The 27,413-nt window shown below is 35.1% G+C and overlaps 1 protein-coding gene across 1 annotated transcript in view; it reads right to left on the bottom strand.

Annotated features, from left to right (window-relative positions):
- The window catches only part of kcnh1b (potassium voltage-gated channel, subfamily H (eag-related), member 1b), a 56,903-nt gene that overhangs the window by 20,862 nt on the left and 8,628 nt on the right, over positions 1–27,413 (bottom strand). The window contains exons 7-9 of the mRNA XM_051094637.1: positions 17,082–17,511; positions 1,969–2,168; positions 1,401–1,653 (exon numbers count right to left, since the gene is read on the bottom strand). Of these exons, the coding sequence (XP_050950594.1) occupies positions 1,401–1,653; positions 1,969–2,168; positions 17,082–17,511 (883 nt within the window). The remainder of the gene's footprint in view (positions 1–1,400; positions 1,654–1,968; positions 2,169–17,081; positions 17,512–27,413) is intronic.

Below are 27,413 nucleotides of genomic sequence, written 5' to 3'. Positions count from 1 at the left end.
CTATCACTAAACAAAAACACAGCTGTGGATCATTCAGGTAACAACACAACAGCATTAAGAATCAAGTGTATGTAAACTTTTGAACAGGGTCATTTTTTAAATTCAACTATTATTTCATTCTGTGAACTATATGTAAATGTCTTTTATGTGAATTATCTTATTCAGGTCAGTACTAAATAAAAAATAACATGCATTTTGTATCATTTTGTATTTTTTTCTCTTATTTTGGCAAAATAATTAACATTTTGCAGATTCTGCAAGGTGTATGTAAACTTTTGACCTCAACTGTATATCAAGATCTGTAAAGTGTTATGTAAAGGGGTTCAAGATATTTGTGTGAATCAATTTACATCTAAACATTTGGTGACATGCAAGCTACAGAAGTGAAAGTCATTAATAACATATATCAATTTAGTTATTTATTTTACCTTCAGGTAGCCTAAAAGTAGCAACATCTAAATTTACAGATTTTATTAAAGTCAGAAATACGATTTAACATAACATAGTTAATTAATTTGCATAATTTAACTAAATACATTATTTTGGTTACATTATTTATTCAGGTGGAAATTAATATTCACCAAATGAATCTGTTGAATATGTTTTCTTTTTATTATGGGAAACTTTTACTTTGAGCTTCCTTACATTCCAAAGCATAACATATTTTCTTTTTACTAATTTTATAAAAAAAAAAAAAAAAACCCATATTGTTCCTTGTTATTTCAAATGAAAGTAATCACCACTCCCCCTAAAATGCAAGAAAGATGTCCGATTCATAAACATACTGATTCTTTCCAAAGAACCTGTTGATTTGGTTTACAAACACTTTATTTTACAGTCCTGTTACTCATGTATATACTTTGTACTTATTAATTGTATTATTGTAATTAGTAATTACAAAAACTAGGTAATAACTAGGTACTGACCATGAACCTACCCTTAAACCTAACCCTACCATGTGTAGTTACCTTATATTACAGTACTTTGTTAGGCAGGTACACTCTAAGTGCACATACTGTAAAATAAAGTGAAACTGGTGTACTTTGTCCACTAGTGCAAAATAATTGATCTGTGCTTTAAGCCTTGCAGAGTAAATGCAGCATAAACTGATCGTTCACTGGAATCATCTGGTTGCCAAAATCTTTAAAAGGAGCTAAAGCCAGAAACAGTACTATTAAAGGATCATTCAAAACCTATTATAGGTAAACCAAGGTCTGGGGACAGCAGAATTTTAATATACTGCATTACCATTCCTGAAGACAGTTTTTGCACTTTTATTTAAGAGTGGGGGAAAATGTAAACTAACCAGAAGCAAAATACTTACTAAATATTTATAATAATCGTGTTTTCATGACAGGCTCAAATAGTAGACCTCAGAGCACTGGTAGAAATACACTCACCCAAAATAGCAACGACTTCATCGTCCTGGATGACCTCCAAAGAGCCTGACACCACAAAGCAGAGGCTGTCCACACTTTCGCCCGCGTGGTAGATGAGGTCGCCTGGGGCGCAGTGAATGGTTTGAAACTCCATGGCAAGCGCTCGCAAACACCCGTCGCTGGCCAGTCGGAAAGCCGGATGCTCTTTGAACACCTTCCTGTTGAGATGAACGCAGATGTCCGCTCGCATGTCTTTGGGGCAAATTTGCAACACCTGCAGAGGAATTTTAAAACAATCAAATACACATCATGCTGATCGAAAGCTCATTAGCATGATGCTAAAACAAAAACCGGAGGTTCTCCAAGCCTTTTACTAATAATTTATGTGATTTTAAGAACTTGTTCAAAGCTTACGTAAGGTGAAAGTTAGACTGTTAGAATCTTAAACATTAGAGGGACATTATTCACAAATGCTGCGGATGTTATGGCAAAGACAGAACAAATGACCTTTACAATGAATGAAGAAAATAAGCTGCCTGGATAAAGATCTTCATTCTGCAAGACTCTGAGTGCACTTTGTGCCAAATACCTTATCTGTGTCAATTCCTCTGGACATGGACCATGTAGAGACGATATAGTCCATGACCCTCTCGCTGAGGCCCTTGGGAACCTGGTAGAGCCTCAGGAAGTCTCTCACGCTGTTTAACATCTCGTGGTAGCGGTTGGTGTTGGCGTACATTTGCTGGAAGATGGTGGTTACGTTACCAAAGATGGTGGCATAAAGGAGAGCTAAAACAAAGAAACACACTGAGTTTGCATCTGTGACAGTACAAAAATACTGTACTTTATAAGAGTATACTTAGATGTGAACTAAATGTAATGTAAATTGCAATTAAATGAAAATTTATTATAGTTTAATTTCATATTAAATGAACTTCAGAGGGCTTAAGTTATCCCTTTTATGTAATTTCATAATTACATCAGTTGTCTTTAAAATATAGTTAGAGTATACTGCTGAATACTGACAAGCATTTCTGGAAAACTAAAACGAAGTAAATTTAATGTCATTTCTGTTAAAACTTGTATGTGATGTACTTAAATATATTTGTAATTACACATTTATAATGATGAAGAAGTCGCAGTTTAGAACATTTAAACATCTATGTTTAGTACATTTTTTTTAAATCTAATATATAAATATATATTCCTGTTATGTTATGATGTTATGTTATGTTATGTTATATTATGATATGATATGATGTTATATGTCATGTTATGTTATGTTATGTTATGTTATGTTATGATGTTACGTTATGATATGATGTTATGTTATGTTATGTTGTTTAGTTATGATGTTATGTTATGTTATGTTATGTTATGGTATGTTATGATGTTATGTTATGTTATGTTATGTTATGACGTTATGTTGTTATGTTATGATGTTATGTTATGTTATGTTATGATGTTATGCTATGTTATGTTATGATGTTATGTTATGTTGTTTAGTTATGATGTTATGTTATGATGTTATGGTATGTTATGTTATGATGTTATGTTATGTTATGTTATGTTGTTTAATTATGATGTTATGTTATGTTATGTTATGTTATGATATGTTATGCTATGTTATGTTATGTTGTTTAGTTATGATGTTATGTTATGTTATGTTATGTTATGTTATGTTATGTTATGTTATGTTATGTTATGTTATGTTACACACTCTAGTTTAAATTATAATCAGGTACTTTAGTGTGGTGACTAACTACTAAAGCAAAATACTTGATTATAATTTGAAAAGGGTCTCATTTGTAGTCACAATTTTGTACACAAAACCAGTCATAAGGGTCAATAAGGGTCAATTTTTGGATATTGGGATTTATACATCACCTGTAAGCTGATTAAATAAGCTTTTCATTGATGTATAGTTTTTTAGAATAGGACAATATTTCAATATCTGGAATCTGAGGGTGCAAAAAAATCAAAATATTGAGAAAATCGTCTTTAAACTTGTCCAAATGAAGTTCTCAGCAATGCATATTACTAATCAAAAATTTAGCTTGATATATTTACAGTAGGAAATTTACAAAAATATCTTAACAGAACATGATATTTACTTAATATCCTAATGATTTTTTAGCATAACATAAAAATTTATCATTTTGACCCATACAGTGTCTTGTTGGCTATTGCTACAAATATAAGTAAATATTAATTATTTATAATTATGTACTTAAGTGCTATTTGCTATTTGAGAACAAAATGTAAAAAAAGGGAGAATAGAGTTCAACTAACTGCATTCAATTTAATAAATTTAAACTGGTTAAACACTTTATTTTAAGGTGTCCTTGTTATAGTGTAATTACACATTACTATACAAGTACTGAGTAATATTAATTAACTACATGTACTTACTATATGGTTAGGGTTAGGGTTAAGATTAGGGTTACTTGCATGTAATTATGGATAATTCATTGTTATTATAATAGTAAGCACATGTACATGTGTAACAAGGACACTTGTTACTATTTAAACTTCAACCTATAAAATAATGTATATAATATAAACTATTAAAAAAAATCTAATGTACTGTAAATGAACAAAAAATAGCAATAGTGCATTCTCTGTGAATGTGTTTTAATGGAGAACTCAAATCAGCTATTTAGGTTGTAATATTGTCTCTGTAGACAGTAGAGCGATCTTACACATCCTGGTCAAGGACGGACAGTAGGGTTATAATCTCAGAAACCGGACACTTGCTTGTTCTGCAACCAGCTGAACCTCTGACCTTAAGGATCTCAGCCGCTATGCCCCAAAGGTGCTGATGCCTCTTTCAGGTCCATTAGTATGTCATATAGGCCACGATATTGATCCCAGTCCTGAAGCTGCTCTAAAGTGTTTTCCCACGTGAAGCTAAAACACTCAACCTCAGCATGTCAAGCTGCACCCATGTACAATTTCTCCAGGAGAGAAATGCAGTTGTGCGAGAAAAGATTTTCACAAAAGCCCTTAAAAAAATGGTTTTAAAATAAAATGTAATTAAATGTGTATGCAGCATTGTGCCACAAACAATACTGTTATTCAGTTGTTTTTATTGGTTAGCTTTTGCCTGCATCTCACAAACACTACAGGCTTAATGGCCGTGACATGCCATTCTTGAATATCATCGCCGCAGCCAAACGCAATTTTTGAGTCCCCTCGCCTCGCTCCATCAGCAATACGACTAAATTACAGCCCTGCTTTATTGGATCAGTTACATTTCAGGCAATTGGCTCTCCAGTCAGCGCTTTTTTTTACCGGCCCGTCACCCTCTGTCGCCTCCTGAGGCCTCCCTGCTCACCAGAGGTGATATTAATCAATCCCAGCTCCGCATGTGCAGAATGTTAAAGATGATACACGTGAGGTTTAGGGCAGTGGAGTTAAGGCAGAGATTTTACAACATCATTTACACAGAGATATAAGTATTTGATATTTAGGATTTGCACAAATTGACAAAACTGAACAATTGATGTATTTGCATTGCTGTCATTGGGAAAGACAGGAGTGGGAAACAGGAAACACAAGCTTCTTTGAATTTGACTGTACTCCAGATATCATGTTTGGTAAATGTATATGTGAAGATGTGGGGCCAGTAGAAGATTGGAAAGGCCTCTTAGCTGAATTAAAAGAATGCAAATTTTTTATTCTTCAGGACTGAGGCACATTAAGAATATTACATATATTTACATTTTGGAAGTATAAGTCCAACCATTTTGTTTATAAAAAGACACTGGAGAACATGACATCTATTGCAGTGTCCATAGAAATCTCACGTCTCACATCTCAAGTGTGACCATGACTTTACACTTTGCAGTCACACCTGCCTGGTGTCCTCTCCAGCATATAACCTCATCCGTGGTTATTTCTAGAACTGTTTTGTATGTGAGTGTCACAGTTTGAAAGAATGGCTCTCTGTGTGGACACTCCTCACTCATCATGTAGACCACTGAGAGGAAGGCCTGTCACTGCGACAAAAGGAAGTGTTCGTCACAGCCAGAGACTGTAAACTGCATGGAGTCTAAATGTGAACACACTAATACACCTGTGATGACAGCACGCATTCATGACACGGACTCTGAGCAAAACGTCATCATTAGTAAAAGCCTGAATAAATGCAGTCAACTTGAACTCTCTAGCGCCACCACTTGTCCAAAGTTTCACTCATGTTTATGCCAATAACTTTTGAACCGTAAGGCACAGAATGAATCCTTGGCTCATGCCGAGTCAAATGAAGTCCAAAATTCAAACATCGTAAGATTCAGTTTTTTTTTCTATCATTTTTTGTTCGTAAAACCTACTTTTTCGAACTCGTCCTAGATGGTTTGTCTGATTTTCACCAAAATTGGCTCAGATCATCTTCAGACCATGCTGGCAAAAAGTTATGGAATTCAAGTTGATTAGTCAAACCGTTCTTGAATAACGCGCAAACGATTTCTATTAAAAGCACGCAAAGATGGTTGTGAGGCTATATCTCGTTTATATAACGTTTTGGCGTATTGAGACTAAACTTTGTGTGTGTTATAACAAGCATGACCTGAGGCTACCTGCAGTGTTTCGGCGCAGTGCCACCTAGTGGTTAGGAGATATGAAAAATGGCTTTTTTGGTTATAACTTCTGAATGGTTCGGCCAAAAATCACAAAAGTGGTCTCTTCAGATTCTGTGCATTATGCCGAGTCCAACCATACAAAAAATAGCTAAAAATGCTATATTTTACGAATGCATTGATGTATCATTACGAAACTCGGTATGTGTCTTCAGCACCATGCCTTGACAGTACTCACAAAGTTCGGTGACAGTGCCACCTTGTGGCCAAAGGTTATAAAGAATTTTAAAAAATGCTAATAACCTCTGATTAAATTTGCATATATGAAAGGGATCATATATGAAATTATTAAATGTAATGTGTGTAAAGTGATCTCAATAGATTCCTTGGGCCAAGTCAAGAACATTGATATACATTTTGCCAATATTGTCCAAACATCCTGTCCACCATTTTGATTAATGTTGAAAACCTACTTTTTCGAACTCCTCGTAGACCGTTAGTCCGATCTTCACCAAATTTGACTCAGATCATCTTCAGACCTTGCTGGCAAAAAGTTATGGATTTTGTGTCGATATACGAAACGAATATATATATTCGTTTAACGCATCTACAAATTTGCTGGAAAGATGTCAAACTGCATCTGAGGCTGTATCTCTACAAAGCTTTAACATATTTACACCAAATTTCATGTGTGCCATTGTCACCTCACACTGACTTCGCCACATTGATTTGGTAACAGCGCCACATATTGGTCAGAAGTAATACACTATTCATCAATCATTAATCATGAAATTTCCAAAAATGCTAATAACTTCTGATTGCATTAGCCTATCGTAATGAACTGGTCTCAAAACATTCCTTGGGTCATGCCGACAACGTACATACCAATTATACCATAGTTGGCCAAACTTCCTTTCTGCCATCTTGATTAATGTACAAAAACTACTTGTTCAAACTCTTCTTATACCGTTGGTCCAATTTTCACCAAATTTGACTCAAATCATCTTCAGACTGTGCTTAAACAAATTTATGGATTTTGTGTTGATAGACAAAACCGTTTTTGTACAGCACCACTACACATTTGAGGCATGGTGCTAAAATGAGGCTCTGAGACTCTGAGGCTGTATCTCTGTAAAGCTTTGAGATAATGACACCGAACTTTGTGTGTGTCATTGTCGCCTCACACAGAACACATCGCATTAATTTGAAAACAGCCCCACCTATTGGTCAAAAATGATAAGACAAATTATATTAGTGGTTGTATTTATGTTTTTTAGCCATTTCAACTGATATCATCCTAAAATGACTTTAATCACTCATTGTTGTAGTCGTTTTGCTGCTCCTTGCCATGCTTTGCTCCTCATTCTGCCTTTACTTTGTTACTGTACTGAGGTATTGTACATTTTATTTTTGGAACTTTTACTTTTACTTCACTACATTCCAAACCATAATATTATACTTTACTCCAATTCATTTCATAAAAACATAACCTATCATTCTTCATTATTTTGAACTGAAGAAATCATGACCCTTTCTGTGATGTTAAAGTGATATCTGATTCATCAGAGATCAGTTCAAAAGACAACTTCCTATATATTTTAATCAAACATCTGTTACAATTGTACCTCCTTGCAATTATACAGCTTGATTTTAAAACAACATGATCATTTTGGATAACCTTGCCATTTGCATTTACTGTACCAATACAACAGAAACATCCCAGGTTGGCCATTTCCGAATTAATAAATGTATTAAATATTGATTAAAGGTAGGACACATTGTCTTCACCACAACTATTTTGTATGTGACAGAACTTGGAAAGTGATTGTATTTGTAAAATTTGAATCTTAGAAGAAATTTGAAAATTCAAAGTTATTAAGTTTGATTTAGGCTGAATTTTGAACCTAATGAATCACTTAGCAAATCACACAGAATGAATCATTCATGAATGTTATACAGCAGACTAAAACAGCTCGCTATTTTACAGCAGACCTAGTTCAGACAGTTATGACCTAAAACAGAAATATGGTTTTCATTTACAACAATCAATACTAAAATGTGGCATTAATAATGTATTTTAAGTTGCATATGTGGACTCAGGCTCTGAGGATCTCTGGGTTTTTGAGTCAGATATGAACAGTACAGTGATCTGTTAACTGCAGACTCGTTCTGTTTGGGTCACTGAATCAGTCAGTTTTTTGCTTAAGAACAGCTACACTCAGTCCAAGTACAGAAACTAATACAACACACTGAAAAAAAGTTTTCCTTTATCCAATTAAAAAAGAAATTACATTGAAAAACTAATATTAAAAAGTCAAGGGTCAAGACTAAAGCAAACACTGACCACATTAATGGTGACTTCAAAATGAAGTCAAAACGAAAAACTTTTTTAGACATATGGCAGAAATGAAGTCAAACTGGTTAGTAATAAGTAAAGCTGATACTGTTTGTGGAGTTGTTTATTTATGATCTTGAGCAATTTAATGTATTTTATTTCAGTTGATTTCATCTAAGGTTGTGACTGGAAGTCAGTTGTAGTAATTGTATTATACATATTTTTTTTAATATTAATTCTTAAATGGGAATTTTTGTTTTGATTAAATCTATATATTTTTGGATCAAAAATAGAATTTTAATTTACTGACTTTCTTCAACAACAAAAATATACTTTCATGCCAGGTTTTATAAAATAGTTTTCATAGAAATATTGTTTAGTGCAAGTTATTTATTTTTCATTGGCTCAAGTTATAAAAAATATAGATGTGAACCATTAACCTATTTATTTATTTATTTATTTATTTATTTATTTATTTATTTTTTTAATTGCATGAATGAAAACATTTTTTTCAGTGCAGGTTCATTGAAAATTTTCAGTGATTTCTTCAAAATGAGAAACGCTTTTACGAAATGTAGTTAATTAAAAAAGTATGATTTTATGCTTTAGAATGTAGTGAAGAAATAAAATTCCAAAAATAAAAACAATCAGATACAGTAGAGATACTTGTAGGAAAGTGTACAGTAATAAAAGAAGAAGAAAAAAAAACCCTTGTAAAAGCTACTTAGTTACTGTCCACTACTGCAAAACACCCTGGTTACAATTAGTTTTACTACAGTAAATCCATTGTAAATGTTGGTAAATGGTGGTTTGTGGATTCTGTCTGGATCACTCATGGCAGTGTTTCTGCTGTTTTACATCAATGTTTTTAAGAATGTCAGCACTGTTTCATCAGGCTTAAAACATACTGTAGAGACAATCTGATTTTATTACAGAATTCTGTAGCAAATTCAAATTCTTCTCCAGGATCTTGCAGCTCTGTTTAATAATGGTTGTGTTATTGAGATCGGTCTGTGAGTAAATGCATCGACTCTGAGCTTGTGCTGCGTCTTTTAGGTCAAGCTAAAAAATGGCTTGTGTAGTGCAGTTTAAACAAGTAGTTCTGTTTTGTTCTGCTTTTGAAGCCTTTGTTGTTTGACATTTCTCATTTAAAACAGAAATAATCAAAAATAAGTCAATCAGTTCTGCAGTAGCACCAGTGCAAACCCTAACAAAGCTCAATTGCACAGCCCAAAAAAGGACTCAAAATGCGACTACTCAGTCACATTCTGCAGTCCACATTTTTAAAGTGAATGTCTCTTTTTGCCAACCCAGGCTCATTGAAAATATGTGCTTGTGGTGATTACTGTACATTTCACAGCAGTTTCGAAGTGAAATATCTAGGTAGTGGTACTGCCATACCACATTACTGTTCACTGGGTATATAATGAGCAGAAGCAAACTACATTTTAGCATTTTAGAATGCCTAGTCATACTTACATGTTTATTTTATTGAAAATAACTCAAAAGTAACCCAAAAGCAGTGTAACACATTACAATTCAGAGACTAAGTGCTTTAAAATGACACTAACTAATAATACAGTTGAGGTCAAAAGTTTAAATTCCCCTTTCAGAATCATTAAAAATGTTAATTATTCTACCAGAATATGAGGGATCATACAAAATGCATGTTATTGATTATTTAGTACTGACCTGAATAAGATATTTCACATAAAAGATGTTTACATATAGTCCACAAGAGAAAACAATAGTTGAATTTATAAAAATGGCTCTGTTCAAAAGTTTACATATGCTTGATTCTTAATACACTGTTGTTGCCTGAATGATCCACAGCTGTGTGTTTTAGTGATAGTTGTTCATGAGTCCCTTGTTTGTCCTGAACAGTTAAACTGCTGCTGTTCTTCAGAAAAATCATTTGTTCATACAAATTATTTAGTTTTTCAGCATTTTTGTGTATTTGAATCCTTTCCAACAATGACTGTATGATTTTGAGATCCATCTTTTCACACTGAGGACAACTGAGGGACTCATATGCAACTATTACAGAAGGTGCAAACACTCACTGATGCTTCAGAAGGAAAAACAATGCATTAAGATTCGGGGGGGTAAAAACTTTGGGAATTTGAAGATCAGGGTAAATTTGACTTATTTTGTCTTCTACTAAACATGTACATATCTTCTGTACCCTCTAAAGGGCAGTACTAAATGGAAAAATATCACATTTTGGCAAAATAAGAAGAATATACACATCCTCATTCTGTTCAAAAGTTTTCACCCCCGGCTCTTAATTTAAAAAAAAAAAAAAACACTCTGTGGATCATTCAGGCAACAACACAGTATTAAGAATCAAGTGTATAAAAAACTTTTGAACTGGCTCATTTTTATAAGTTCAACTATTATTTTCACATCTTTTATGTGAAACATCTTATTCAGGTTACATAAACATTAATGTTTTTTTTGTTTGTTTTATTTTGGTAAAATAATTAACATTTTAATGATTCTGAAAGGGGTGTGTAAACTTTTGACCTCAGCTGTATATAATGTATTACATTTTGGAAGTCATTTGCCCAGCACTGGTCAACACATAATACTGTGCAAGGAATTGTACGAAAATCAGGCTTAATCTTAATCGAATGCAGAATTTAACAGCAACATTAAAAATGGTCGACGCCCAAAATGGTTGACATATGAAATCTAGATATCACCAAATCTAAAGACATGAATTTCATGATTTTTGGTCAACAAACGATGGATATTTTTGCCTTATAACTTGAAGTTTTGTGTTATTCCTTCTCTCTCTATGGATCATGTCAGCTCAGCTTCAGCTTTAACATCCAGGGCAGGTCCCAATTCACAATAAAGTCACATCTAGACGACGGCCCTGTCATCACAACGCAGTAACGCGTTAACAGCCTCCACAGAGACGAGGCTCTCTCTCATGCAAAACAAGCTGCTGACAAGCTGCACGAGACTCTGTAGTTAACAATACAATAGTTAGACACAAAAGTTTGTTCCTCATTTGGTTACGTCATTAGAGGTACAGAACTGTGCTCTACTGTACAACAGCTACAGTTCATGTGTGATCCTCTGTTTTCACCCTAACAAGTTACCCACAGCTATAACAAGTGATAAGTGAATGTTGTTGCTTGTTTGGTATTGTTGTGTGCAATGAAATATTACCGGTCTCACTCCATATATAGTTGTATACGAAGCATTGAATATCTTCTTATTGGTTATGATTGTTTGGCAGCACACAGCATTTTTTTTTCAGAGTGAACAGACAAATTTGTTCCTGAAAGTCACAAAAAAAAAAAAATAAATAAAAAAAATAAATAAATAAACTGCATCTTTTTCATGCTCTAAAGCATTTTGAGTGCATATTTAAACAAACAAAACACCATTAATGTCACCTCACCCAGTCTCAGAAGGGCTTTGTTAATGAAATAATCATCACTTTAATGGTTTCTGTATTCCTAGTGAAGTGTAACAAGCTTCTAATGAGCCTTCAGGGTGAGAAGAGAACAAGAAAGAAGTAACAAACAAGAGAGGCTGTCAGGACCCTATAAGAGCTGTCTCCCTCTCCTTCATAAATTACTTGATCTAACATTGGATGTTTTTAATTTATTTTGAGACAAATCTCTTCTTAATGATTTTCAGTTTTGTTTAAGATAATTAAAGTAGCAGTTTTTAAATGATGAAAAAATATGTAAAAGTATGGTTTTGGGGGTAAAAAGCGCCTCTGCTGTTGGGGCTAAAAGGCATGATTTGTCAACATGACATTGTTAGACTCAGATGACAAATATTATATTATGTTGAGTGTCCATCTTAGAAATAATCACTATGTTTAGAATGAAACATCATATTTAAAAAGATGATATTAATCTCATATTAATTTCATTTGTTGTTACTACTGTAAATCTATATTCAGCTATTATGGGATCTCCTTCAATGTTTTCAGAATGTTTACATTTTGAAATGATTTTGTTTCTGTTTTTACATATTTAAATTATATGTTTTATATTTACATATTTTAATGACAAAATGTTTATTGAACAAAAATGTATCATTTTATTTTTCAAAATGAGCAGAAAATAGTACAAACATGGCTAATGTGGATGTTTTGAACAAGTATTAACTTGAAAACAACAGCAACAACAACAACAACAACAACAACAACAACAACATTATTTTAGCTAAAGTATTTATATCAATACTGTGTGCTTTTTACCCCCTTTTGCCCCCCTTGCCACCTCATGATGTATGATTTATTGTCACACAAAATCTGCTGCTCCATAAATGTTCAATATGTATATATATATATATATATATATTTTTTTTTTTTTTGCTTTACCAACAGTTTTTAAATAACAGTTCAAAAATGTCAGATGGCTCAATCATTAAGAAAAATTAATTAACACAGTGACATATTGTCCTATATCTTAAATCATAATTAGTTTCTAATTATGATTTTTTAATTATGAAAAATCATAATTATTTTAATGAATTTAATTCTTCCTGACCTTGACATAGTCATGAGGGTCTCCAGGGAGATTTACTGATGAAGCCAGTTTGCTAAAATGTATATTTTGTGAATAAATAATACTGTACACCGCTACCAGAGACAAAGATACCACAAAATTACCATGGTGCCACAAATTTACCATGGTAAAATGAAATTTTAATGTGGTAGATTTATAGTGATTCTATAATACCATGGTAATACCTTTTGCTAGTGTCACTGTACTCTGGTACAACCACAGTATTTTTGTATTCAAAGCTTTGGCTTGGTTCTAAGCTTTAATAAACCTGTGCATGAAACAGAAGTAGCCTGATAGTGTGTGAGTGTGTGAGAGAGAGAAAGAGAAAAACAGAGAGAGAGAGAGGTGTTAGTCTTGTCCTGTATTCAGACATTCTTGCAGTGGCCCTAATTTTGCTGCTCCCATTTACAGCTCGACTCTCCTGTCGTTCACACACAGCAGCCCAGAAATAACACTGCTCACTGCTATTTATTTCATTTATTTATCTATTTGCATTTCATTGCGTAATCTAGAAAGAGAGCTTAACATAAAGAAAATGAAGCCTAAATGAATTTCCCCTTCAAATTCTCATTGTTGTAATATGAAAGGCTTCATTTTCTTTGAGTGGAATCTAATATCATCTTCTCCCTGTGCGTGTGTGCGGCTAAAGTGCTGTCACACTGACTGAATGTGTGCCTGCTGTGTTTCCTGTGCATCAGCAGGATCACACTGTGATCTTCTGTCTTTCTGTCAGTCTCCCCCCACTTTTATGACACTCTGCATCACCGTCACCCTTAGGCGGCCAGCAGCATCACTCACGCCTTGAACGGGGCGAACCCACAGAGACCTCGCACAACCACACTAACTGCGCCTGTATGCACTAGCACAGACTTTTACACACATACACTAAGATAAAAGCAGATTTGCAGGCTAAGCTTGTCCCAGACAACAATTTGGGACGGCAAACACAGTCACTACAGAGACTTATGCAGCATTTAAGTTTGACACGAGTAAAATCCAGATACAAACATGCACCTACTTCAATACCTCAACATGTAATATGTGACCCTGGACCACAGTCTTAAGTAGCATGGGTATATTAGTAGCAATAGCCAACAACACATTGTATGGGTCAAAATTATCAATTTTTTTTTCTTTCATGCCAAAAATCATTAGGACACTTTAAATATCATGTTCCATGAAGATATTTGGAAAATTTTCTACCGTAAATTTATCAAAACTTAATTTTTGATTAGTAATATGCATTGCTATGAACTTCATTTGGACAACTTTAAAGGCGATTTTCTCAATATTTTGTTTTTTTTCACCCTCAGATTCCAGATTTTCAAATAGTTGTATCACCGCCAGATATTGTTCCTAACAAACCATACATCAATGGAAAGCTTATTTATTTAGCTTTCAGATGTATAAAACTCAGTTTCAAAATAATTGACCCTTATGACTGGTTTTGTGGTCCAGGGTCACATATGTGTAACACAAACACTGTAAAATAAAGTTTTACCAAAATATTTTCAACACGTCCCTAAGAGTGTACAAACCAAACAAAAAACAGCATAAATGAACACAAAACATTCTATTAACACTCCTTAAAAAAATATAGTCACATTTACCTTTGGTCGCAGGGAATATTGTGTGAGGGCAAAACAGTTTCTACACACACTCATAGCAATTCATAACACTTTTTATGCCCCATTGATGATTAGCTTTAGTGGTAGGGCTCATGCTTCAACGTTTTTCTAAAAATTGTACATTTCCATTCAAATTACATTGTACAAATTCAGTTGAAATCACATCTCAAATAAATTATTTTTCAACAGGAATAACTATGTGTGTTACAAGCAGCTCCAGAAATGTCTTGTATTACACTTTATTTTGATGGTCACCTCTAAAAATACAGCTAAAGTAAAGTAACTTTGCAAACAAGTCCTGGGTAGATTACAAATTGTAGTCCTTTACTGGTTCCAAAATACAGGACAAAAATTGTAGTCAGAATCCTTTACATTACACATTTTTAAGGGGTCATCGGATGCCCGTTGATAGGATTTTTTAGGGTCTTAATGAAAAGTATATAACATACTTTGGTTACAATTTTTCAGTGGTAGTGTACAGCCTGGGACACACCAAGCCGACAATTGGCAGTTGGTCAACGTTGGGTCGTCAGGCAGCATCTTTCGGGCTAGTCTGTTTTGGTGTATTTCACATGTAGGCTTTCTTCGGTAATGTCAGTGGGAGTTTGCCCAATTCAACATGTTGAATGAGCATCGGGACTGTCGGGGCCATCGGGGAAAGTGAGAACTCTGATTGGATGTTCTGTTTAGCGAACAAGTCAGTACAGGAGAATTAAAGTGAAAGTGATGAAAACATTTCTGTGCATGCCCCTTTAAATGCTAATAAGCTCTGCTCACCCCTCCCCTCTCTTCTGTTGGGTGACGAGCAGTATAACGTTGTAGTTGAAGCAGGATAACGAATGATATGCGCTAACATAGACGCATTAAGGCAAATCGGGAGCCGCATTCCCTTCAAAAATATAATCCACTGCATCTTCAGTAGCTCAGATGTTGGGAGTAAATGACGACTGGCATGTTCATTATTACATCCAACAACAGAACACCTCAATCCCTTAGAAGACAATCTTGTCTACTCCTGCTCTGGCGTCGAAACAATGGCGGACAGTTCACAGCTCACTCAGGGCGGGTCTAAGGTAAAACACCAGTGTCAATCAACTATCGTGGAAGCAGCCTGGGTTTGTGTAACGTCACACATTCAAGCATCTGGGATTGGCTTGATTTGAGAAAGGGGTACTTATTTATGGAGGTTAAAAAATAAAACACTGGGTGGATTTTTATCATTACAGGGTGGCTGAGTGCATACACTGCCAACACACATTTATGTTCAAACAACATGTAAAAGTGAATTTTGCATCCGATGACCCCTTTAAGTAATATAATTAGACTACTTTTTGATTACTTTTAGATTACTTTTGACCTAACTTGTTAATCACATTGATTTACGTTACCACAAAAAATACAAAGAAAAATAAAAAAATGCTGTTTCCCAAAAGATTTCCCTAAGTTTAATGAAAATTAATAAATTAATTTATAACAAAATTAAAACTTAAATCACTGACCATTAACCAATGTCAGAAAATCATAAACATGTAAATGTGTTACTTAATTATTAGTTTATTATCTTAAAATCTCATGTCGAACTTCAGTGAAATATATTATGTAAAAGATGAAAAAATGTTTGTAAATCACTGCATTACATGTAAATAAAAAGTAACATGAATTTGTGCATTTTAATGTGTTTATATTGTAATCATAATGTGTAATCATGTAATCAAAAAAGTAACTGTAGTCTGATTATGAATATTTTAAAATGTATGTAATGTAATATTCTCTCATTACAAATACTTATTTTTTTGGAATCTGATTACATTATCAAGATTACTTTAAATCAGTTACTACAAAGCACTGTTTGCAACTACATGCCAACTACTTGTCATTAGAGTATTAATAGTCTGTTAGGTTAGGGTTAGTAGAATAAGTTGACAAGTAAAGTAGCTGCAAAGTTAATTAGTCAGTAATAGGTTTAATATACTGTAAAGCGCAGATATTAAGCAGATAATCTAAACTCTAATAGAGTTGAACAATTACTTCATAGTCAGCAGAATATCTAAAATGGACCTTAAAATAAAGTGTTGCCAGTACATGTAGTTAATTAGAATTACTCTGTAATTATTTGTCTTAATGTAAAATAAAGTGTGACCTTGTATTTACTGTGTTAGGCAACAGCATGTCACAGATGCAGCCCAGTTGTATTTAATTGGAAAATTGCTTTAAAATCAAGTGGAGCATCTCTGAATTCTGCCAGTGCTGGAAAGTAGAGCTTTCCCAGAACTAAGCAATTATGTAATTCATCATAGTGTTCTCCAGGCCACTGTCTGGACACAATGCAATCTAGATCACCACAGGCTCTATATAGAGCTGATGTTCCTCTGAGAGTGTGAGAAAACACCTGCAGTCCAAACCTTTACAACAAACACAGTGAACCTCAACATATTTACAGTTTTTTTTTTTTTCCTGAGCTATAATTGATAGCCTGCAGATTGTGATCTTTTTCTGAGTTTTTGTTGTTTGAGGAAATTGATCCCTACAGTAATGGATCTGTCAGTCCTTTTTGTTCTAAAATATACATGTTATGTAGTGCCACAGTCATGCAGTGGTCAAGAAATGTGGATTGTACTCACAGCCAATCATCATCATGGCCACGGCGAAGATCTTCTCTCCATCCGTGGTGGGCGCGATGTTCCCGAAGCCGATACTGGTCAGGCTGGTCATGGTGAAGTACAATGATGTGATGTAGACCGAATCTTTGCTTGGACCCCCTTCCCACTTTCCCGTGCCGCTGGCATTGTAGCGATATGGTGTGCCAACGGCTTCTCCCAGAAGATACAGCCAGCTGTTATTGCGAGGCAAGTTGTTTTCTTCATCTATGACCTCATAGTCACCGATGCTGTACCAGATGCAGGCCAGCCAGTGGGCGGCCAGGCCGAACACACAAACCAGCAACACCAGCACCGCCGCACCGTATTCAATGTAGTGGTCCAGCTTACGGGCCACACGGCCGAGACGCAACAAACGCACCACCTTCAGAGAACTGAATAGGCTGCTGATGCCCTGTAAGAAAGAGATAATTGGTTAACGAATAGGGAATTTGGAAGATGTTTTTTTTAACCATACAGTCCTGAAAGGGTCTTACGCCTTCTACTGACTGTGCGACTTCAGCATTCTTATAAGCTTATTATATAATCTATAGACTGTACGATGATTGAATCGCAGACTATGACTCAAGTTAGTATAGAAGAAGCTGCCAGCATGCGCTAGTGGTAAACACACTTTGGTAATTGTTTTTTTCCATATATTGGTATTCTTTCTTTGTGCCTCCCTTGCACTTAAACTTTAGCAATGTTGATCAACACATTTTATGTTGCATTTTTATTGGGTAGTCAGTATATGTTTGTCGTAGCAGCAAACACACTGTGAGATGGTCATCCTAAATTTCTGACACTGTCAGAAAATTTTTGCAAGCTATCCTTGGTCGCAAGACTGTGACAACCACTGTGTTGCCAGATATTCTAAGTGTCTTTTCTACTTAATTTGACTCTTTAGAAAGTTAAGAAAGTTTAGAAGTTTAGAAAGTTGCAGTTTTTAGGTTAGCAGTATCTTTATCTTATATTACTTAGAAAAGATTTAAACTAATTTAGATTTAAATTTTATTTACTTTTTGTTTTTATTTGTTTTCACAGCAATATCAGGCAACACTTCATTGTCGACACTGACAGTAATCAAAAAAAACAAAAACAAAAAAAACAAAAACAGAAAAAATTGCTGACAGGATACCACATTCGTTAAGGCAAACACAAATGAAACAAAATTATATCTGTCATAAATGTTATTAACACTATCAAAAACAGTACCAAGCAGGTTACAGAATTAAATGAAATATGCAAACACTAGCCATGAAGAAGTCTATGCTATTTCATTCAGTATAGTAGGCCTAGTTAAATTTTCACAGTCATGCTAAAAACATTCATAAGAGCACTAGACAAAGATATAATCTATATAGCAATGGTTTTTAATAAAAAACCTATAACAGGAATTTGTATTGTTGCATGAATACTAAACAACAGATAAAATTATCCACCCCTGACAGTGTTAATCATTGTTGATGCAATACACTATAATTTAACAATGCTCATCCTTCCAAAACAGAGAAAACATCTTTCAAAAATGTCTACATGTCTGTCTCTTGAACAGTTGTATTCGTAGGCTTTAATTCCTAACCCCACCCTAGACCTCTCTTTTTAACACTTTAGATACAGTTGCTCCTTTTTACGCTTAAAGAAGATTAAGGAAAACAGACTGAGAAAACAAAACTAAAGGTATTTCGTATTGCATGGTGGGAAAGTACCTTCTCCTACAGAAAAGCCGTAAAACTGCTATATCTGATTACTTTTCATCTTATTTAGAAGAAAACAAACACAACCCAGGTATTTATTTAATACAGTGGTTAAATTAACGAAAAACAAAGCATCAACAGGTATTGACATTTCCCAAAAGCATAGCAGTACTGACTTTATGAATTAATTTACTTCCAAGTTCAATACTATTAGAGATAAAATTGTAAACATCCAGCCGTAAGCCACAGTACCGCATCAGATCGGCTACCTCATCAGTGCACTATAGATTCCCTAAGGAACAATTTCACTCATTCTGTGCTTAAGAAGAGGACGAATTGTATAAAATTGTTAAATCATCCAAACAAACAACAAGTACACATATCCTCTTCTAAATATTATTAATTCATTATTTGGATCTGCCCCAAAAACCTTCAAACTGGCTGTTATTAAGCCTCTCATTAAAACAAAAAAACAACTTGAGCCCAAAGAATTAGTTAATTACAGGCTTTCTCCCTTTCTGTCAAAGATACTAGAAACGGTAGTATCCTTACAACTATGCTTCTTCTTAGAGAAAAAAATCAGTGAAAATTTCCAGTCAGGATTTAGACCACATTTTAGCACTGAAACTGGTCTCATCAGAGTTACAAATTACCTGCTCTCATCATCCGATTGTGATTGTATCTCTCTGTTAGTGCTACTGAACCTTAGCGCTGATTTCGACACTATCGACCACAACATTCTTTTGAACAGACTAGAAAATTCAAACACACTGTCACATTTCTATTATTCAAATCCATTATATTGTTAGGCTGCATTAATTAGGTCGACCGGAACCAGAACACTTCTCATAACACCCGATGTACTTGTTACATTCTAAGAAGAATGGAGTCTACGCTAATATTAGTTTTTTTCTTTCTTGTTCCAAGGTCACCGTAGCGATCCAGACTGTATCCAGATCAGATGGTCACTGCAGTCACCCGGTTCCAGCCCGTATCTAGTCCAGATGGTGAATCAGCACCTAGAGACGACCTCTACAGCCCTGAATGTCAGCGGAGACCATGTCAACTAGATGAGCCTCAAAGACAGATTCCCTGCAAACACTTCGTCAACATACCCATCATCCCAAGACCACGGGAACCAGACAAGTCCTCTGCTCAATCTGACTTGTGTTGCAGCTTGGAAATGAACTGGTGATTTCGTCTGGCCAGAGGAGAATGGGTTTTAGGAGAGTTTGAGTTGTTTGAGATTGAGTTGAGAATTTTGGGTCCTTCGACACACTATTTCCCTTTAATACTATAAAGCTGCTTTGACACAATTTGTATTGTAAAAAGTGCTATATAAATAAAGGTGACTTGACTTGACCTCACTAATTTTCAAACCCTGGTTACAGCCATGTTAGTAGACTGTCTGCTTAATATATGCTTAATATTTTGATAGTCCCCCAACAGACATTATACTGACTAAGTAACACTAAGTAAGTAAGTAAGTAAGTAAGTAACACTGCAATTCTGCAACACTGCATGTCACCTTATTCCCTAAAATAAACCTACATTTTTATTTTTGTACTAAACCAACCAGTTCAACAGCCTAGTTACGCTGCAGAAGCACCTTAACCCTTTATCACAGTGGCTGGGCTTTAACTGTACTCTGCCAGCAGCATCAGCAGAGAATAGATGGATAAATGATGTTGACGTGCCCAGCATAGACGTCTTCTGCTGCTGCTGTGGGAAAGAGGACTGTGTGTGTGTGTGTGAGCGCTGTAATCTCCTGCTCTGACACTCCTGTTCCGCTGCAGGCTCTGCTACAGCGGTCTGACAGCTACACAAAACCCCAGAAAAACTACAGCTTTGAGCGTGCACATCCTACCAAGGGATTAAATGAACAAGTCTGTGCTAAAACCAAGACCAAGGACGGCACCTGACAGGTTGTGTGTGGTACTGTGCTTAAAGCTAATGTTGAAAATGACCCAATTTACTTTTTTGGAGTTCATGGTCTTAGTGTGTATAATATATATGTGCAAGTTAGAAAATAGTTTTTGTAATTTTCATCAAATCGAATAACTCCACTTAGTCCACTTATACTCTGACTGCTAGTTGACATGCAGTTGCACAGTTACTTATAGTTAGTAGAATGAAAGCTGGACTTCCAAAATAAAGTGTTACTACATTTTTCTTTAAATCTTGCTAATGCTTCATGCAGTTATTATAGATAATTTGAATATTGGATGTGTTACTAGAGGCACCAAACACTCTTCATCTGTTATTGGCCAAACAAGTTGTCCTACCTCAAACTCACACCGCTGGTTTCAATGATGGTGATAATAATATAATAAAGGTTACAGCAATAATGGCAAATACCAAAAAAACATGAATGGCAATTGTGGTTTGTTCTTGCGCACCAGCCATACTGAAAAATATGCATTGCAAAAATTTTTAAAAATTCACTCCAAAATTTCTAGTGAATTTCACAACTGATGACTGAAATAGTATTTTCTTGTAAATTGTACTATAATAACATTAGGGCTTTTTTAATTAAAAAAAAAAACAACAACAAAAAAAAAAAAACAAGTATTTTCAGAAGATTTATATTAAACTGTTCAATTCATATGTTACTTTTACAAATGTCTTTATGGACTTTTAGAAGCTTGACGATTTTGGTTACATGGACCTTCAATGGATAGACACTGGCTCTATAATTAAGTTACAGTTCTATTCTCATTTTTCTATCATTATTTATTTTCCAATACAGTTGTAGTTTTATAAAAATACAAACAAGTCTGGGTCCCATTTTATATTAAGTGGCTTTAATCACTATGTACGTAACATCAAAAAATAAGTACAACATATTTTTGTGTTCATACTGTATTGCAAAACACTTTTGGTGCTATTGAGGTGGGATACAGATAAGGTTGGAGACAGGTTTGGTGGTATGGTAGGTTTAAGGTGTAAGGAATGGGTCAACAGTGTAATTATAAATGTAAATATAGCTGCAAGCAGCAGTTACCAGGGTTCAAACACTTAAGGCATTTAAGCATATAAGGAAAAAGACGTTACATAGTATTTAACGAGGCTGTACCCACTTAACTTATATAATGCCAGCTGTGGTTTGACTCATTAAAACTTTGCATGCTTGTTTAGAGTCACCTGTTTCATGTACTCACCAGGTTTTGTGAAGTTTTAAGTTTTCCTTTAGGCTTTGGGGTAAATTTGGACAGGCCCCTTTTCTAAACGAGACTGTTATAGCCTCCCAAAGGGCAAATTTAAAAAATAATGATAATTTTTGATAGTTATTGACCTAGAGAGTCCAGAGAATTGTACTGCAGTGTTTTTTTTTCCCCTAGATTGAGCAAAAAACCTAGAACTAGTTCGCAAAGGTAGGTTTTTGACATCTTCTCAATTATTTAACAAACGATATGATTGACAGCAATGATTCTAGAGGCAAAGTTGTCTGGAATCAGAAGTTCTTTCCTATGATATGAATATCACATATATGTGCGAAAACCATGTGACATACAATCGTTTACGCCGTTGAAAAATGCAATATCGCACCCCCAAGACCGTGCACACTGATTTTCATGTTGAAGGGACAAAATGGTTTTAGCCATTTTTATGTTTTTTTTTCCCCCTTTAATAGCACCACCAAGTGGCCAAGCTCCATGATTTTTTTCTCTCTAACCTCAGGTTGAGCTCAGGTTGTCCCTTTGCGACGGTGAGTCGAAAGCCAACTTTTTTTTGATAGTTATTGATATTCACTCTCCAGAGAATCTTTCTGCAATGGTTTGCTTCCGATTAGGTGAAAAACCTAGGACTAGATCAAAAAAGTAGTTTTTTTTAACAATGTAAAATACCCGAAAATTTCGGCAGGCTCATGATTGAATCTGAGGCATGTGCATTTTGTCCACCATGAGCCAAGGTTTCCAATGACATAAGACACTTGAGTCTGTGACTGACGGTTATAAATGAGTTATGAGCTATTTCATACTTTTGTTCGATGTAGCGCCCCCGTCAGGCGGTGTGAATACTACCATCCCTCCAAGTTTCAAGTCTCTACGACTTATGGTTTGGTCTGCCCAAACCATTTTATATGGAGATCACTGATCCGTGATCATTCTAATAATCACAATAGGGTTGCAGCACTACAAGCTTGAACCCCTGATTACAGAAATTACAATGTCAGAAATTACAATGTCAGAGCTGCAGGCGTGCCAAGTTAAGTAGTTAAGGCCACTTAATATAAAGTGTGACTCAAGTCTGTTTTTCTCACTGAATATTTTGTTTCACTCAGAAATATGTCTGATTAAATAAGTAAATCTGTATTAAAATGGCTAGTTTAATATTTTAATACCTAAAATCCAACCTGTCACTCGCTTCGCCTTCTACAAAGCTGGATTTATTTATAGACTACTAGACTATTTGACTATTTAAAAAAACATCACGCAATGTGTAGCTGTTTGGACCACTTAGACATTTTACAATATACAGCTGTCAATGCCCTGTGTGTCCTGTTCCAACATATGGTGTCATTAAAGTGCTGTTTGCACAAAGTGAACACAATCCACCCACAGCTACTCCTGAAGGAATCCTGAATCTCTCACTGAGTCTCTATCCAATTCCAGAGAATGTAAATATCCATAGTTCAATTCCAGCATTAATTATTCAACTACGTGGCTCCTACATTTGGCGTATTTCCAACCCCGTCTTCATACAGGAAACACGCATGCTGTTGCTGTGGGCTTCTGTGCTGAATCACAATACACGAGCCACTAATGAGCATGACTTCTACGTGACATTGCTTTTGAGTGGGGATAATAAGTCTAGTAGCTGCTGATTTTGGCCCACAGACTCAATGTTCTGATGTAAATGGGCTTACATATTAGCAATCACATATGTCTTCTCAGCCAGAGGTTTCTATAGTTAAAGAAACAGCACATATGCACCTATTAACTGTGAATGTGCAGACGTCCCCACAGGGGGACTGAAATCCCATGTGGCAGCTTACAAAAGCTTCTCAATTACAAACCCACTAATAACTGACAACAAAGTTTTCACGCAGCCTGCAGTGCAGCATAAGCTGGAAGTGAAGCTACGCTTGAATGAGCTGGACGCAGCACAACACTGGTAATGATGGCTGCTGGGACACAATAGCCATTAACGATGATGACTTCTGAGGAGCATGAAGTTATGAACCAATGACAGATGGATGTAAGGAGGGTGTAAAGCCTGTGTCTCCCGCAGTGGTTTCTTTCTGCGGTAAACCACAGCGATTTAAAGAATCTATGCATGATGTAGCAATATCACTCACAGAAAATCACTGCCAGCTTCATTCACAGACGTCCAGAGGGAAATACCTGACATGCTAGGATGAAATCAATCCTGAAAACGCCGCTTCAGTGCGGCAAAGCCATCAAGACTGACTGTGAGGCAATAATGCAATTTCAGCAGAAAGATTGAGACTGACATGAACTCCTGCTTGCAGACACCACTTCAATATTCCTGTAGTTGCTTTTGTTTAATAGCACAGCAACCTTTACACTCTCAGAAGAAAAACCTTTAGGGGGTACAACAGATTGTCACTGGGGCAAAACCCTTGTTTGCATCTTTGTATCCTGTTTACCCCTAAAAGGTCATATTAGTAGCTTAAGGGTACATTACTGCTCTAAGATACTAATATGTCAAGTCAAATGTCAAAGTCAAATGTTTCCGCTTTTCACAATACACTTAGTTTCAAAGCAGCTTTACAGAATGACAAACTTATCTTCTGTAATGCTTTAGTGCTTTACAATAGAGCAAGTTTCAGGGCTGGGCTATATAATGTTTAACAATGATTTGAGCTATCCTCTGGATTTAGATCTAGCAACACAGCATTGGACAAAATAATGTAAACGCCCATTTATTATAGAGGTTAATATGATATATATATGTAATTTAACAGATATATGCTGCTAAATTACAGTTGTATACTGTAGATGACAAAACGGCATTTTGCTGTTAATTTCAAAAACAGTAGCACACTGTATTCTTACAGTATAATGCTGGCAACCACAGCTGCCAGTAGATTACCGTTTTTTTAAAGGGAAATTTTTTACAGTGTAGGCTATAGGAACAAATTGTAAACTGATAAACATTGCAATTATCTTTTTATTGTGTATATTCTTTAGGTTGTATATCATTTTAATATAAGTTGTGTTCAGCGGTGTTTAGTACAAGCCATGGGTGAAGTAGTTGACTTCCAAAAAGGGCAAATCATGGGAGCCTGTTTAGCAGAAGCATCTGTAACCATAAAAACCCAATTGTTTAGTGTTCGAAGAACAACAGGCTTTACGATCATGACTGCATACACAAAGTATGGTAAGACTTCATTAGAGAAAAAAACATAGTGGGCCAAAACTGAAAGTGAATGACAGACACCATCAAACACTTGGTGTGATTGCTGAAATGTTGGTTCGTTTTGTTCTAACTGAGAATAATTGATGAAAATCTGATTAGGTGTGATGCTCAGACACATGCATAGGCATTCAGAAGTAATTAAAGCCTTGTTCAGATTACACGATTTTAGCCCGATTTTAGCACAATCTGCCTGTCGTAGGGTGTATTGGGAATTTGTATACGCCAGTGGGTATCAGGACACACGATTCAATCATTTTAATCTTGTGGAGTGTATCATAGTATACAATGCGCCTGCAGTGCTTCACAACGTCAACACAAAAAGACTAGCATGTTTATTTATTTTTTCCATCATCAACAACGAGTTCCATCACATCTGTGACACTGGCAAATAGGAGCACAAAAATGCCTATGTACAAGCTTTTGAACATGCCAAAACGAAAAAGAGACAATGGTATCGGTCCTGTTAGGTGGAATTTTACAGTGGAGGAAATGTTCGTGGACGCCATGCCATTAATGGTCAGGTAACATCATGTGATGCCGTTCCTTACTGTGGTTTGAAATTACTACTGTGGTAAAGATCAACCCTAACCCTAACCCCAACCCTAACCCTAAACAACAAAAGAGCAAAACTTGAACTGAATTTAACTGGAGGATAGCACTATCATCTTCTGTAGAGCTACTTTACATCTGAACTGCATCTTGCAACATCGACACTAGTATTGAACTGAATTGAACTGACTTGAACTGAATAGTAACATTGATGCCTTTTGTACATCAGCTTATAGCTGAACTGAACTCATTTCAAACTGGTAAACTGATCGGTGCACTGTTAAATAACAAGACTTGTCTTTAAGAGTTGCTTTACAGCTGAGATTCCATAATTGATTCTGATGTTTTCCGGTTTATCCCTGTGAAGCTGCTTTGACACCATCTGCATTGTATCAAGTGTGATAGAAATAAGGGTGTCTTGTCTTTACTTGACATAATGCTTTAATCCCCATGTGAGCAAACCAGAGGCAACAGTGGAAAGAACTGAAAAACTCCATTTTGGTGGTAACGTGAAAAAAAAAAAACACTGGGAAAACCAAGGCTACACCAGGCTAGAAAGGACTCAGCTAAACCCAGAAGTGATACAAAACCACACTATTAAATAACAATAAATTAAATTTGCTTCACATTCCATTTTATTAACGTCTACACCTACCCCAACCCTAAACCTACCCCTTACAATAACACAAATAAAGTAAATTTTGGTTGTTCAACGTGACAAAAATGATGCAATACTGATGTGCAGAAGTTTATCCAAGTGTGCTATTAGTATACTTCTTTTAAACTACAAATAGGAAAGTATGCTTTCAGTCTACTTTTTATGTACTTCTCAGAAATTTTCTTTTATTTGTACTTCTCAGAAATATATTTAAAATGCCATCTAAGTATACTTGACTTATACTTAGAAAAAGTCTAAATACATTTGAGCAATATTGTTCTCTGAGAATCCATGTTTTCATTGTTTTGGTAGGGGCACTATTACACATCTTCTGTACAGAATTTGCAAAACAAGCGAAGAAGAAACCAGCGCAACAGATGCTTCCACACGATCATCAGTCATGAAACAGCATCAAAACTGTAACTTTATGGAATAAGATGTGTTGACTGACTCCATCTACATTTGATTTTGATTTTGAATCCAATTCATAGTCTTTTTTCAGCTTTTTGTTCAATGTTGTTTATTAATTTCTTTCTTTTTTTGTTATTACTATTAATATTTATGACACTTTCTCACATTTAAGTGTTTATAAAAAAGAATGCATGAAGCTAGAATTAAATGTTTTAGTTTACAGGCAGATACCCTGATATCTTTTGATGTTTTGTAAGTTCAGATATTCATATAACAAAATATACAAGTTAACACCTAAAAAGATTTAGTGGTATACTTAAGGTATGATGTAAAGTTCACTTTAGAAAGAAAACGTGCGAGTGTACTTGTAGAATAAAACTACTAAACTAGAAGTTTACTGAGACTTTACTTCAAAGTGTACTAAAAATGCTACAGCCATTTAATAAGTAAACTATCAGTATACCTTTAAGTTCACTTTTAGTATAGTTGCAGTACAAATTAAAACAGATATAAACTAGTTGTATGCTCAAAGTTTAATACTGTTATAACATTATGTTATAACTTTATTATATAAAGTGGGCCAATTTAGTCCTAAGGAGTATTGAAATAGTACAC

Source organism: Labeo rohita, chromosome 22 (genome assembly GCF_022985175.1).
Source record: "Labeo rohita strain BAU-BD-2019 chromosome 22, IGBB_LRoh.1.0, whole genome shotgun sequence".
NCBI lineage: Eukaryota > Metazoa > Chordata > Actinopteri > Cypriniformes > Cyprinidae > Labeo > Labeo rohita.
This window is presented reverse-complemented; position numbering and strand designations above follow the sequence as displayed.